The following is a 16027-nucleotide window of genomic DNA, read 5'->3' as shown; positions in this document are numbered from 1 at the left end:
CACACACACACACTACGCGCGTAGCAAAAAGTAGACTTTTATTACAGCAGCAACTGAGGCGAATCGAATGGCCCCCTGGGGCCACCCCTGCAGCACCACCCTTCTCTCCCGCCCCGTCCGCCCCAGCGGGATGGTAGAACTCAGCTCCCCGCGCCCGTGAGCCTCCTTCCACACAGGCTGGGCGGGAGCTGCAATTCGGCTACTAGCCCCCGACTAGAAGGCGGCTGCTGAGAAGGCCAAGGCCCAGGCCCACGTCTGTGCAAAACAAGTAAACAAAGTGCAGAGGGATGGAAGAGAAAGGGGTGGGGGCTGGGAGGGTGATGCTCAGAACCAGGGAGCCCAGAGCCCTCCTGAATAACAGGAGAGCGCGGCTTCACGGGGTAATACTGACGGGGGGCGGGGCGGGAGCCGCAGCCTCTCCGGAGGCCACAGCGCGGAGGAGGGGCCGGGCCGAGTGGCTCTAAGAGGAGACGGTGACAGCGGCTGAGTTGAGAGTGCTGTTCCTGGCAAAATTGAACTTGTTCAGGGTCTCCTCCAGCAGAGAAGTCAGTCGGCTCTGGTCAGCCTGGAGGGGAAGGGCTCAGTGAGATCCGGCCTAGACGAGAGAGCGGAGGAGCCGCCCTGCCTCGGGCGGCGGCGGAAGGCAGATGCCTCACCTCACTAATGAAGCCCAGCTGCACCAGCTCAGCCGCCAGCTCCGGGATGTTCTCATCTGACAGAGAAACAGGAGAGGGTGAGCACAGTGCGCGACTGAGGGTCACGGGAGCCCTTCCAACAGCCCCGGCCAGGTGACCCTGGCTGGGACACAAGCAAAACTGTCAAATCAGATCCACCCTCCAGTTTTAGGGGCGAAGATACTCATTCTAAGTGAGTCCGCGTGTTGCTGCCAGGTCACCTTCCCCACCCCTGAAAGTGTCCCTCACAGGTGAGGCTCACAGACTCTCCATCCTCTGAGGGACAGGAGAGACTCACTTGGCATCAGGTCACAGCTCAGGTGCCGGTTCAGTTTGTCCTCCAGCTTCAGCAGAAGCGTCAGCTGGAGAATAGGACAGTCAGAAAATGAGGCTCCCCTTCCCCACCCTCTGGCCACCCAGCGCTACACAGCCCTGGGCCCTGAGCCTTACGTGGTGTTTGACTCCCTCCTCCACCGACTCAATGTTGCACTGCATCAGCACTACCTAGGGAGAGGAGGCAGAGAGTGTCACAAGAGTAGAGACCAGTGAGCAAAAAGCCCCCAAGAGCTGGGGTTTCCAGCCCACAGGACGTGGGTGCCAGGGAGCAGACACACATTCCTGTCTTTACAGGACAAAGCCTTATTTGAGATGTCCCTCTCTGCTACATCCACCCAGCCATACCTTGCGGGTCTCCACCTCAGCCGGCTCGGGTGTTGGAGTTTTGACAGATGGGGGCACCACAGGTGATGTCACCTCCTCCTGCTGCGGCTGCTGGGGCCGAGGCAGCCCAAAGGCTGTCAGGGGGTATATCCCATTCCTAAATGGAGATCAGACAGGTCAGATGGGCTCTAGATGCCTTCGGACACCCACCCCTACCTCCTAAAGGAAGTTTTTTTTCTTATTCTTCTCTCACCTGACATCTTCAAGGAATTTATCCAATTCCAGAGCTGGAGACTGAGAGTACCTGGAGGAAAAAAAAAAAGAATATGGAAGGAAAGAAGTGAAACAGCAGGTTCAACCATTCCCAAAGGACAGTTGACAGAAACCTCCAGGTGGGAGTGACCAATCTGTCCCTTTCAGAACCTCTCAGTTAGTTACTCACAGAGTCTGAACTGGTTCTCTTCCTGGTCCCGCAGGGATTTCAGCCAGTACAGCACTGGTATCCATATTTTTGGTGATCTCCTCCAGAGCATTCTCTGGGATCATGTCTAGAGAGCAAGATGGAATGGGAAGTTATGGAAGGATAGTTCAGATTAATATTATAGAGGGCACAGGGGTCCTGGGGGAGGGTGGGAAAGAATCCTTTTGGAAGTAGAAGAGGAAAGAGAACACACCAGTCAGAGTTACAAGGCTCCAGACTGGAAAAAAATTTCTAGAAGGGTCAAGAGGACTCACGCTGGTGTCCCACAATGCAGTGGGCAGCAAGGAGTTTGAGCGAGGGCACTTCAAACAGTGCTGGGTGAAACAGAAGTTCTCTGGCTGTTGGTCTGCGAGCAGGCTCAGACTGCAGGCACTTTTGAATGAACTCCTAGAAAAGGGAACAAGGGAGTGGAGCAGGCATCTGGTAAGCAGCCCACTGTGTTTATCTCTCTCACTGTATCCAGCACAAGACTTTGTTCATACTAATTGCTCAGCAATGGCTAAGGCAACAAATTGCTAAATGTATTTGAAAAGACTTTGAAAACTATAATGTATTATATATGAAATATCATTCATTGTCTTTCATTGTTTTATTTTTTTGCTTCCTAGCCACAAGCTTTCTCTTTCCTTTGCTGTTCAAAGTTATGATATCTTTTTCCTTATTTTCTATCTCTCTGCTTTATTAGCCCACTCACTGCCTACCTTCTCCAATTCTTGCCAAATTTACCTCTCTCTTCCCAAACTCATCCACTGTGGACAGTAATATTCACCATCTTTTTATTTCCCAAGCCTACTATCACAATTTTCTTTGTCCACTACATCATTTATTCACTGGATTTCCCTCTGTTTCTCTAACCCCTACCTATTTACCTCTCCTAGGTCCCATGACAGTTAACCTGCTTTCCTCCTTTCCCTGTGGAAGGCCAAAAAGCCATATACCTCATCTTTTACTTGAACATGGCACCCTGAATCTGAACTAGAAACTTATTCCACAGTACCCTCAAGATTCCCACTAGTCTTCCTTCTTTTCTCCTTCAGTCCCTTTTAAATGCATGTAATGACTTACAAACTAACCTCCTCTTTATTTCCAGACTCTACTTACCATATCTTATTACCTGATTCAAAACCCTTATATCCTTTCAATCTTAGCTCATTTATTTCAGGGCACTTTCCCTAACTAAAACTATATGAATATACAACCCCAAATGACTGGTTTGAGTAATTCACACTGATTCAGTTCAGTTCAGTTCAGTCGCTCAGTCACGTCCTGACTCTTTGCGAACCCATGAATCGCAGCACGCCAGGCCTCCCTGTCCATCACCAACTCCTAGAGTTCACCCAAATTCATGTCCATCAAGTCGGTGATGCCATCCAGCCATCTCATCCTCTGTCATCCCCTTCTCCTCCTGCCTCCAATCCCTCCCAGCATCAGAGTCTTTTCCAATGAGTCAACTCTTCACATGAGGTGGCCAAAGTATTGGAGTTTCAGCTTCAACATCAGTCCTTCCAATGAACACCCAGGACTGATCTCCTTTAGAATGGACTGGTTGGATCTCCTTGCAGTCCAAGGGACTCTCAAGAGTCTTCTCCAACACCATGGTACAAAAGCATCAATTCTTCGGCGCTCAGCTTTCTTTACAGTCCAACTCTCACATCCATACATGACCACTGGAAAAACCATAGCCTTGACTAGATGGACCTTTGTTGGCAAAGTAATGTCTCTGCTTTTGAATACACTATCTAGGTTGGTCATAACTTTCCTTCCAAGGAGTAAAGTGAAAAGAAAGTGAAGTCGCTCACTTGTGTCCGACTCTTTGCGACCCCGTGGACTGTCGTCTACCAGGCTTCTCTGTCCATGGGATTCTCCAGGCAAGAATACTGGAGTGGGTTACCATTTCCTTCTCCAGGGGATCTTCCCAACCCAGGGATCAAACCCGGGTCTCCCGCATTGGAGGCAGACCCTGTAACCTCTGAGCCACAAGTAAGCGTCTTTTAATTTCATGGCTGCAATCACCATCTGCAGTGATTCTGGAGCCCCCAAAAATAAAGTCTGACACTGTTTCCACTGTTTCCCCATTTCCCATGAAGTGATGGGGCCAGATGCCATGATCTTCGTTTTCTGAATGTTGAGCTGTAAGCCAACTTTTTCACTCTCCTCTTTCACTTTCATCAAGAGGCTCTTCAGTTCCTCTTCACTTTCTGCCATAAGGGTGGTGTCATCTACATATCTAAGGTTACTGATATTTTTCCTGGCAATCTTGATTCTAGCTTGTGCTTCATCCAGCCCAGCGTTTCTCATAATGTACTCTGCATATAAGTTAAATAAGCAGGGTGACAATATACAGCCTGGACGTACTCCTTTTCCTATTTGGAACCAGTCTGTTGTTCCATGTCCAGTTCTAACTGTTGCTTCCTGACCTGCATATAGGTTTCTCAAGAGGCAGGTCAGGTGGTCTGGTATTCCCATCTCTTTCAGAATTGTCCACAGTTTATTGTGATCCACACAGTCAAAGGCTTGATTAATTTGTTTAAAAATATCAAGATGGTTGTTTAAGAGTATGTATCAATTACCTGAGGTAACCATCAAATTAGTCTGCCTTCATGTAGAGACACCTAAGTTAACATGCAACCGTAAGACTCAACCTTATTACCCATCTTAAACCCCTGACCCGAGAGAGACAGAATGTGTGTGTGTATCAAAAACACCTAGGGAAATGCTACTTTGCCTTTCTGCTTTATATTCTCTTGCTCTTAGAAGAGAGCATATTCCCAGTGGGTGAAGTGAAAGTTGCTCAGTCGTGTCTGACTCTTTGCGACCCTGTGGACTATACAGTCCATGGAATTCTCCAGGCCAGAATACTGGAGTGGGTAGCTTTTTACTTCTCCAGGGGATCTTCCCAACTGAGGGATTAAACCCAGGTCTTAGGCGTACAGGCAGATTCTTTATCAGCTGAGCCACAAGGGAAGCCCTCCCAGTGGCTAGAAGGAAGAAGAACCTAAAAACATTTCAAAGTCTGTTAAGGAGAAGTGATCCTAAGAATCCTCACCCTTTGTAATGGGTCTTCTAGAAGCTGAATGGCACTGCTGATGGCTTCCTGTGGCACATATGAGGACTCTCCATTGCCCTGAATCTCCAACACTGCCATCTACAGAGAGGGGGAATAAAAAGGAAAAACAGAGACCTAAGAAACCTCAGTGTTTCCACAATCACTCCCCCAGACCAGTTACCTCACTTGCCAACCCTCCATTTCCCCTTCTATCTTCTAATTTCACCCCTTTCCACTACCCACCCCTCTGGTCTCCTCACCTCCAGTGCACACATGCCAAAGGAGTAGATGTCCACTGCCGTTGTCACATTAGTGACTTCTAGGGAAAACAGAGCAGCTTTGGTGAATCAGAGATGTGGGGCAGGGCATGGCAGAGATGTCTTAAAACTTTGTGCATGCCAGTAGAGAAGGACAGCAGTTTCAGTTATGTTACCGCTGACCCTTAGGTTATAAATTGGAGAATCTGGGGGATGGGCACAGGGCAGAGATGTCTTAAAACTTTGCACATGTCAGTAGAGAAGGACAGCAGTTTCAGTTATGTTACCGCTGACCCTTAGGTTATAAATTGGAGAATCTGGGGGATGGGCAAAGGGCAGAGAAACTGGGATGCCTTACCTCCATATTCTGGTGCAAAGAAGTGGAGGTTCTTCTGCTCTTCCCGACAAGTCTTCACATGATTGTTGATAGTGTCAGGAGCCACTGGGAGTAGGGGAGATACCCACAATCTGACCACCGTCAACAAAGCACAGCTTTGCTCCAGAGAGAGGCCCCCAAAAGACAAATTCTCTCCTGAAGTCTCTAACCCTCAACAGGCATAAACTGAGCCCTTTCCCATCAGGAAGTCCAAACTAAACATGAACACCACCTGCCTCCCCTTTCTCAATCTACCACTTCTTATCTAAGGTCCCTAACTCAGTAGCAACAAAGGTTCCACACTAAACTAACAGGTACCTAGGGTCTTTGGGCTGGCAAGGTACAACACAGCCTAAGGAAAAACTTTCACTTGTGACCTGCTTACTTGCCCCAAAGCCCAGGTACATCTACCCCCTGATCTCATGAAAATGTTTGGTCTAGTTCTTTCACCCATCCTGCATACAGCATAAAAACACTGGCAGCCCTTCCTAATCTGGAACAATTAAGAGACCTCAGAAACTTGGATGAAGATGGGTAAGAAGGATTAACATACAACCATAAGGATAGCCTCCTTCTTATCCACCTTAACTGACTGAAACTTAAAACGAGCTCAAAATTAAACCAATACCCTTAAATCAGTTTCACTTGGAATCCACCAAAAACTTTAGACCCCTGCTCTACCCTCTCATTCCTCAACACTGCCTGCCACAGGGCTGAACGAGGAACCAGGGCCGGGCCCAGTTTGGACTCACTCGGATCATAAACAATGACTACAAGTCACAGAGGGTCTGGGAGCACAGTATGACTTAAGGAACCAGCCTGATGATGAGGGGGGAGTAAGAATCCAGGACATAAGTGGCCAGCCAGGCAGAATCCACAGGAAACAAGCGGGTTATGGAAGGGCAAGCAGGCGAAGGGTTGGTAGGGCAGAAGCCAAGCAGGCATAATTAGGCAGCGGGACAGGGTTTGCTCCCACGACTGCATGCACTGGGCAGCCGCAAAGGGGAGCAGGGGAAGCACAAACAGCGCCCCACGCAGGGCAGAGGGAGCTCTCACCATTAGCAAAAATCCTATGAAAGACTGTTGGGAACAGAGCAGCCCGTAAGCGGGAGGGAGGAAAACAGAGAAAAGTTGTGAGCGATGGAGGAGCCAAGCCCCAGACAAATGGACACACAACAACACACAGACACGGCACGCAGAAATGTTAAACACTGCACACGTGTACACAGCAAATGAAAGCACTCACAGCAGGCACAGCCTGGAACCTCCGATGGTAGGTCCAGCCCCAGGGGCTCAAGTCAGACCTTACACCCAACTCTTGCCCTTTCCCAACCTTCTATTGAGATCTCTGTATTAACCCCAAATTCACTCCAAAAGGTTCAAGATTAGGCCCTACCCCTTTTTCCACTACTTGACTGGCCTCTCTATAAACTGCCCCTAGTAAGGTCCTTTCTCTTATCACCAGCCCACACCTCAGAATTTTGCTCTTTTCCCCCATTCCTTTCATCTTACCCCCATGGTTCCCAAATTCCCGAGGCTCCCCTGCCCAGAACCTCTCCCTCCCCTCACCAGAGCCAATCTTGATGAGTCCGTTGTGCTGGATGAAGATGGTGTCACAGGTCAGGTTCCCATGGATGATGGGGGGGTCACACGAGTGCAGGTAGCTGTGGGGGCACTGGGCTGTTAGAGGGGCCAGTGGGAAATTAGGGCAGGGGGAACCCAAGGGTTAAGAAGAGCAAGGGCCTGGTCTACTGCTGGTCATCACAAAGGTAATACCCACACTCTGAATCTCCATTATGCCTGATGAGTTAAATAGCTGGATAAGAACTAGGAGAAAGAGGTGGGAGACAGTATCATGGTCAAGCCATTGGAATGAACCCTTTAAAAGATCCATAGGGGCCTAATCTTGAGAATATGGTTCAAAGAAAGTGGGGAAGAAAAGAAGTGGGGCAGAAAAGAACAGCAGAGTAGTGCCCTGAAATTTGTTTGGAGGAACTAATCAGGAATAAATATGGGAAAGACACTACCAGATCTTGCTTACCTTAGGGCAGAGAGGATCTGTGTGCACCAACGCTTCCAAGCCTGGAACAGAGTTTGATCCAGGGGTCAGCAGTTATCCACTCTCTTCACCCTCCACAGTTCCCTCCATCCCTTTCCTGATCAGCTTCATAATCTTTTTTAAACTTCCAAACCAGCCTAAAGCTTTGTCTGCTCTCTCTCTGTACCTTTTCATTCATAGTCTTGTGGTTTTTTTTGGTCTTCTTCAGAAATTGCTTAAGACTCCCAGATGACATATATTCTGTGATAAAAATGACCTGGAGAGGCAGAACACACAAATAAAGCTTTACAACAGAAATGATCCCTTATCTGGGTAACTTTTATATGACATAAACATAAAATTTGGAAGCCTGGTATTTTTCTTTTTTTCATCTCCCATCCCGTCCCACCCCTCTAGGTTGTCACAGAGCGCCAGGTTGGGCTCCCTGTGTCACACAGCAAATTCCCACTGGCTACCTGTTTTACATATGGTAATGTGTATGTTTCCACGCTGCTCTCTCAATTCGTCCCACCCTCTCCTTCCCCTACCGTGTCCACCAGTCTGCTCTCTGTCTGTGTGGAAGCCTTGTATTTTTAATAAAGTTTCTCTCTTTTGTTCTTAGTATTACTTCCTTAGATTTAATAGGGCAATGAAAATTATTGAGCAATATGAGTTATGGCAAGGAAGAAACAAAAATTCACTCATTTTTGCCCTGACTATAACCAGACAAAAGGCACAGGTAATAGTCATAGGCATACCCTTGGAATGCAAGATGAAACCAGTCAATCCTAAAGGAAATCAACCCTGAATATTCACTGGAAGGGCTGGTGCTGAAGCTGAAGCTCCAACACTTTGGCCACCTGATGTGAAGAGCTGACTTACTGGAAAAGACCCTGATGCTGGGAAAGACTGATGCCAAGAGAAGGAGGTGACAGAGGATGAGATGGCTGGATGGCATCACTGACTCAACACCAGCTGATTCCAGCTCTGTTTCAATACTACCTTTTTCTGAATGTAAAAAGAACAATAAATGTAGCTAGTCTGTTTCCAGTAAGCTCAGGAAAAAGTTCTTACCCTGGCCTTGTTCTCTTTAATGTCAGCCCAATACTTATGAAACTTGACAATGTTGAGATGTTCCAACTGAATCAGATTATCAAACACAGCACGGACCTTTTCCTGGAAGCAGGAGAGACGTTGGGATTACAATGTTCAGAAAGCATTATCATCCTAAAAAGCCATTTCCTATCCCCACTAGAAATGATCTAACCCCAACATACTCTTCTCCTAGTAGCTTCCCAACATCAATTCCTCTTTAACACCAGCATTCTAACAACCCACAGGCTGCATCCTTTCACCATTGCTTACCTCCTGCAGCTTGTAGTTCTTGCGCTCTGAGAATTGTACCTCATTCCACACAACCTCTACACCCTCCTCTGTATCCATGGCCAGGTATGCGCTGTCAATACCTGGTACATTCCGCTGATTCACCTGAGAAGAAATTCAAATGAAAGGGAATTAAAGTTACCACATGAACTGTCTGTTGTAATACTCCATACGATCATCTTCTCCCTGCCTCTGACCTGTTCAAGTTTGGTCTGCCCCTTTGAGACTCTGTCCCTCCACTTCTCACCTCTTAGAATTCACTGTGAAGTAACACTCACACTGTGCTGTGCTTAGCTGCTCAGTCGTGTCCAATTCTTTGCAACCCCATGGACTGTAGCCTGCCAGGCTCCTCTGTCCATGGGGATTCTCCAGGCAAGAATACTGGAGTGGGTTGCCATGCCCTGCTCCAGGGGATCTTCCCAACCCAGGAAGCAAACCCAGGTCTCCCGCATTGCAGGCAGATTCTTTACCATCTGAGCCAGCAGGGAAGCCCAAGAATACTGGAATGGGTAGCCTATCCCTTCTCCAGGGGATCTTCCTGACCCAGGAATCGAACTGGGGTCTCCTGCCTTGTAGGCGGATTCTTTACCAGATGAGTTACCAGGGAAACAACACTCCCACTAAACACTCCTACTGCTTTACCTCTTCTCGCCTCTTCTGCCAGCGCCCACAGGGTGACTCTTCCAAGATCTCAGACTCATCTTCGCTTTCTTCTTCTTCCTCTGGGGAAGCAGCCGAGGTTGTGGAGGTCACAGGAGGTGACACTGACGTCAAGCCAGGAGTTGAGGATGAGGATTCTACCTTTGGGTCCGAACCACTGCTGAGTACTGTCTGGGGTTCGCCTTCCGACATGCTGGAACAAACACTCAGGCCTGCACTGGTTGGAGCAAGGGTGAAGGAGAAGGTAGAGAGGGTTAGAATAGATTCTATAGATTCCATCCTAATAACCTAATCTGGGGTTTAAAAGTAAATAAAACATACAGCTCCCTTGTTTCCTTTAAGTCCAAAATCAGAATTAGTCCTGTATGAACCCTAAACATTAACTACTCTCCTAGTCTGGAGAAGGGGAGCTATCTCGGCTGAAGATGACTCACCCAGGTCAGTGACCAACTGAAGTACACATCAAGCTTAAAGAATATGCTTCTATGCATAAACATGTTAATAAACATATTTTATCATGTAAAAAGATGATTCACCCAAGACTGGCAAACAAAAGATTTATGGTTGTACAACTCATGTTTAGTAAGGTCCAAATGGAACAGCAAAATCAGGGCCCTCATTCTTTCTCAGCAAATACCTACCCAATAGCCTTCCCTTTGAATTCTCATCTACCTCATCTGCACTATGCTCAAGAACCAAGCTACAAGGGCACTATGCAGGGCAGATGACTCCAGATCCCCAAATGTTCCAATGAACCAGCTTGAGTTAGAGCTGTAGTATTCTCAACCAATTTGTCCAACTGAAACCCTAAGCTGATTTATTCTACTTGGAATAACCCTGGCATCCACTCTCCATCCCTCCTATGCACAGAATAAGCCTGCCAGTCCAAGAGGAGGCTACCCTTGGGCCAGGTAACTGGTAGTGGTTAGTGACTTCATTCCTGATGACCTCACCTTCCCTGTGATATGAGTGTGGCAAATGGGTGGGTCCTGGTTAGCAACATTTTTTTTCTATTCACTCATTCAACAAATGTTTATTAAGCGCCTATCGTGGGCCAAGCACTAAGCTAGGTGCTTGAGATACCATAGTGAACAATATAAATAAGATGCCAACACTCATAAAGCCTAAATTTAAGGCACAGCTAAGATTTTAATCTTCCAGTTTTCATTTCATTCACATGGCTCAAAGGCTCCATCCTCTGAGGCACTGGATCTGACACAGGTATCCCTTTTAAGCACAAATAATTCAAGACAAAGCCATTACAGGAAAAGTACTATATTACACTAAATAGTGTATAGTATTATACATGGACATGGCTTCTTGGGAAAAAAGAATTCTTAAAAGCTAAATGTCACAAACTTCAGAGAGTCATAGGAAAACCGCTGAATGTTATTCCATATCTCTAAGAATGAAGGCTGTGAAGAAGTTGGAACCTATGTGTGCTGGGCTAAAGGGGATGCTCCTCAGGACGAAAATATCCTGTAGATTTGCTCCTGTAAGTCAGTTCAAAATACAGAAGCTTCTGATCAGGATCTTTTGAAAAGCTCTCATTTCTTTTTAGAACTCAGATGCCCTCTTCTGCCCATCTCTGCCATCAACCTGCACTATGTTTAACTCAAGTCAGGAGATTTCCCTGGACTTTTTAAAAATTTTTTTTCATTTTGGAGGAGATTTTTATTAGATGACGTTCCAGTAAATATCAGAGAGCAACAAAGCACTACAGAGAAAATCTGGCAAGATGCTTTTTCATCTGTTTTTTCCCTCAGTCCTTGCCTATCATGGATTTCAATCAACAGTTTTAGTAATCTACCAGAAAATTCAAGTTACAGATCATTTTTCTTCTCCTCCTGAAAAGTAGCTAAAAGCTCACAGGGATTACTTTCTAGAGTATTTATAGAATGTATCCTGAATCTGAACAGCTAAGGAAAGTTCCCAGCTACATTATAAGAAATATCAGTGGAATTGTAATACAGGAAGCCTGTGGCCAGTGGGCTCTAAAGAAACTTCTGGACCTAGGGCACAGACAGTTAATCCACAGTATGGCACGAGACGCCAGACCTTCATCAGTCATAGACGCTCTTCGAATGTGCTTGTTTTCTCCCTCCCCAATCTCTCCCCAGTAGGCAAGATGATGGCAATGCCCAAGAATCCCCAGGACCCCTCCTGCTGATGAAGAAACCTTTGCCACACTGGGAGTTTTGTCTCAGGGTCAGTCGTTCAGAAATTTAAATAAGACCACAGACGGAAAAAGGGAATCTCTTCGCCGCCTCCAGCCACCCCAAGATGCAGTGTTCACTTCTGAGCCGTGCAGGTAAAACACTGCGAAGTTTTTTCCTGCAAAGTTTTTCATTTTTTGGACTGCAGCTTCTCAGCATCTCAGTTTCTCAGCATCTCAACTCCTGAGCAACAGCTCGCAGGCCACAGGCCTCTCGCCCGCTCTCATCCTGAGCGGACCGAAGAGGACCTGAGACCTGCAGGACTGACCAGTCAGATAGATATAAACTCGAGGAGGAATTTAACACTCCAACAGGTCGCCTAGCCCGCTGACTGCGAGGGAGCGTTGGGCCCCTAAGCAGGCCCTGTAGCCAGCGGCGGCCACCTCACCAGAGGCCAGCCCCGCGGCGCCGTCAGGGGCGCAGGCCACGCCCCCGCGCAGTCGGCGCGCCAGCCCCGGGAGCAGGCGCGGCTCCGACGCTGCGCTTCCGCAGGCCTCCGGGCCTGCGACCGCCGCCCCCGCCCCCGCCCCCGCCGCCGGCCCCGCCTCTCGTCAGGCCGAGTTCTACACGAACGCCGGGGCCTGGCGCCCCGCGCCCGCAGAATTCCGGGCGCCCTGCCGCCACTCGGGGGCAGTCGGGGAGGGCCCGGCAGAAAATGTGGGGCCGAGGCGGCCCCCCGGCTCCGGCGGGCCGGGCCTTGGCCACCGAGTGAGCAGGGCCTCCTCCAGACACTCGCCTGCTGGGGTCCCAGATCCAGGCCCTAGAGGCCGATCCTTCAGTCCTCTCGCTGAAACCTTCTCTCCCCTAGGCACTCACCTCCTGACTCCGCTCCCCGCAGCCTGCGCTTCAGTTCCAGCTCGGGTTCCGGGGCCCCGGATCAGAAAGACTCGCTCACAGCTGCGCTCCGCGGCGCAACCGAACTGCGGGCCCCGCCCTCGCGGCGTCCTGACCAACAGTGGGCGGTGCCCCACTGCCGTTGGGTTTCCATTGGACAGGGCGGCCAGGGTGGGCGGTGCCCCGGGTGTACAGTCGCTGGTAGAGGTAGCCTTCAACCGGGTCTCCTCCCGCTGCGCCTGTCCGGCTGAGACCTCTCGGAGGGTTCGGTATTTTCGGTCTCAGTGAGGCTCGTCTCTCTGTCTACCCTTCGGTCCGGTCCTGGTGCCCCGGATGATTCTGCTGGGCGAAAGGAAGGCCTTGCCCCTTTTCTTGAAGGCGCCATGACAGTTCTAGTACGACTGAAAGACAAAAGGAGCGAAAGACGTAGCCACAATCCGAGAGGAGCGCCCACCCGCTTTCAGTATTTGGGGGTGAGACTGTGCAGGACACCTATTCAGAAAACTTTCTTTGAATTACTGTGTACATTAAAACTGAAAATTAATAGTTAACGCTTCGTAAGTGGATAGTACTGACGTTGGCCAAAACTTCGCAAAAGATTTTCACAGATGTTATCTTTTGATCCTCATAAGAAATTGAAATTTTCTTTAAGCAGTAGTTGTCAAATGGAAAAATACTGAATCAGAGGCATTAAGCTATTCTCCGAAAGTTGGTAAGAACTAAATTAGGATCCGAAACAGTAAGGTTTACCACAGATTTCCTTGAAAAGATGTTTGGAAAAAATTCAGATTGAAGAGAGCCCAAAGGAAAGAAGTGAACTCGGCTCTTAGACACGTATTGCGGAGAGAGAAGGGTGAATCAATCAGTACTTGGGAATGTCATAATCACCAAATTTCACTATCCTTAAAGGACATCTGTAGTCCTGTTTAACTGATAGAAGACTGGCAAAAGTCTTCTCATTTTCCATCTCTTCACCTCAAAATTTTTAAAATCACTCTTTGTTCCTTGATGCTTTCATCTTTGAAAGAGAGGGCTCCAGCACGCTTAGAAATCTGGACCTTGTTTTGGATATTTTAAGAAAGCATTTGCCCAAGAAATTTAGCATATAATTTCAGGGAGTTGAGGTTAAGAATCTCTGTTCTCATCTCAAAGAAAGAATGTTCCTCCTCCTATCCAGATTAATCTCTTCACTTTGTAAATTCCAAAGCATATACCTGGCCCACAGTAAACATTAAATATCAGTTGATACTACTATTGCAGTTTCCCGTTGTCTCCTGTCTAGGTCTTAGTATCATTGACCTTTACCTTTCAACTAGCTCCTTTCAAATCTGCATAAAGGACCTAGGCATCCTCAAGCTCTTATTTGTTTTTAACCATTCATTCTTGGTTTTTTGGTTTTTTTGCCCAGCTGCATTCCCCACTGCCCTTGCAGAGGAAGTTGAAGTACTAACCACCGGATTGCCAGGGAAGTCCATTTTCATTCATATTTAAAATGCCCCAGGAGGCTTCTCTGCCAGACCAGGGGTTAAAACTGCCCTTCCAATGCAGGGGGCATGTGTTCAGTCCTGGTCAGGGAACTAAGATTCCCATCGTGTTGCAGCCGTGCTGCCAAAATAAAAATGGTCAAATGTTGCTCGTGTTTATACCACATTATTTTTTATTATCTCTTTTTTTCTGCTTAAAGAAATAATGTGTACTTATTGTAATAAAGTGTTTCAAAAATAACAGTGTAAAGTAACTATATAGTTGCTTGTATGTGCTGTATTCCAGTCTTTTAATTCCTTCCTCAGCAAAGGCAAAGTGAAGTCGCTCAGTCGTGTCCAACTCTTTGCAACCCCATGGACTGTAGCCTACCAGGCTCCCCTGTCCATGGGATTTTCCAGGCAATAGTACTGGAGTGGATTGCCATTTCCTTCTCCAGGGAATCTTCCCGACCCAGGGATTGAACCCGGGTCTCCTGCATTGTAGACAGACGCTTTACCGTCTGAGCCACCAGGGAAAGTCCTATGACATTTAATTCCTTATGACATATTAAATCATTTAATACAACTATCCTATGAATATTGTGAATTAATTGCTATAGAAAGTGAAAACCTCTTATTTTCACCAAAATAATTAAAAGACTTTGATGTATATTTCTCCATATTTATTTTCCTATGTGTATATTAATATATATAGTTTAAAATAAAAGCAAGCTTATACCACATAATCTTTTTCAGTTTAATCTTTTTACTATTTTCCCCACAGCAGCACATATAGCATTACTTTAATTTTTCAACCATTGTAGAGTATTCCATTATCCAAATATGCCATGTTTGATTCATAACTACCAGGGAACTTTCACATTATTTCCAACATGACTTATTTTAGATAAAGCTGTAATGAATATTCTGCTGCATACATGTTTGCCTGCTTGTGAAAATGATTTCACTCATTCTTAGAAGGAAATGGCAACCCACTCCAGTATTCTTGCCTGGAGAGTCCCATGGACAGAGGAGCCTGGTGGCCTGCTGTCCATGGGTTTGCACAGAGTTGGACACGACTGAAGCAACTTAGCACGCATGCATGCATTGGAGAAGGAAATGGCAACCCACTCCAGTATTTTTGCCTGGAGAATCCCAGGGACAGAGGAGTCTGATGGGCTGCCACCTATGGGGTCTCACAGAGTTGGGCACGACTGAAGCGACTTAGCAGCAGCAGAATTCTTAAAAATGGAATTGCTAAGTCAAAGACTAAGAACATTTTGAGTAGATATTGCCAAGTTGCCCTTCAGAAAGATATCAAATGATAATACCACCAAGAGTATGTTAGGGTTCCTGCTTCCCACCATCCTTACCAACATTGGGTATTACTGATCTTTTCGACTTTGTGATAGATTAAGGGAAAAACAGATACCTTACTGTTTTGATTCACATATACTTAATTAGTAGTGAAGTTAAACATTCGTCTATAAAAACTTTTTAGAACAATTTTACAACAAAATTGAGAAGAAGGTACAGAGACTGCCCACATACCCCCAATCCATTTGCACAGCCTCCCCATTATCAAATCACCAGAGTGGTATATGTTGTATCAAAGATGAATCCATCATAATCACACAAGCCCATAGAACCTTAAGGTTCTTGGTGGTGTACATTCTGTGGATTTGGACAAGTGTGTAATGGCATACAGAGTGTTTTTACTGCCCTAGTCCTCTGTGCTCTGCCTACCCATTCCTGGCAACCACTAATCTTGTCTCCATAGTTTTGCCTTTTCCAAAATGTCATAGAGTTGGAATCATACAGTATGCAGTCTTTTCAGAATAGCTTCTTTCTCTTAGTAATATACCTTCAAGTTTCCTCAATGTCTTTTTAGGGCTTGATAGAACATTCCTTTTTAGTGCTAGATAATATTCTATTGTCT

The 16027-nt window shown here is 46.9% G+C and overlaps 1 protein-coding gene across 2 annotated transcripts; it reads right to left on the bottom strand.

The window, feature by feature from the left end:
- Positions 1 to 21: 21 nt before the first annotated feature.
- NRBP1 (nuclear receptor binding protein 1) lies at positions 22 to 12762 on the bottom strand. 2 transcript variants are annotated; one of them, XM_005895742.3, is made up of 18 exons: positions 12608 to 12762; positions 9558 to 9792; positions 8898 to 9020; positions 8607 to 8708; positions 7720 to 7809; positions 7536 to 7576; positions 7064 to 7158; positions 5477 to 5560; positions 5122 to 5180; positions 4862 to 4960; positions 2070 to 2202; positions 1777 to 1882; positions 1588 to 1638; positions 1356 to 1491; positions 1125 to 1178; positions 973 to 1036; positions 657 to 712; positions 22 to 565 (listed from the first exon to the last, which is right to left on the bottom strand). In XM_005895742.3, the coding sequence occupies exons 2-18, from the start codon at positions 9765 to 9767 to the stop codon at positions 461 to 463; spliced, it is 1608 nt and encodes a 535-aa protein (XP_005895804.1). In that variant the 5' UTR covers positions 9768 to 9792; positions 12608 to 12762; the 3' UTR covers positions 22 to 460. The 2 variants fall into 2 exon arrangements, with proteins under 2 accessions (XP_005895804.1, XP_005895805.1); XM_005895743.3 differs by having other exon boundaries at positions 9558 to 9787; positions 12608 to 12750.
- Positions 12763 to 16027: the final 3265 nt, after the last annotated feature.

Source organism: Bos mutus, chromosome 11, assembly GCF_027580195.1.
Source record: "Bos mutus isolate GX-2022 chromosome 11, NWIPB_WYAK_1.1, whole genome shotgun sequence".
Taxonomy (NCBI): Eukaryota; Metazoa; Chordata; class Mammalia; order Artiodactyla; family Bovidae; genus Bos; species Bos mutus.
The sequence above is the reverse complement of the archived record's forward strand: the minus strand, read 5'-3'. Positions and strand labels throughout refer to the sequence as shown.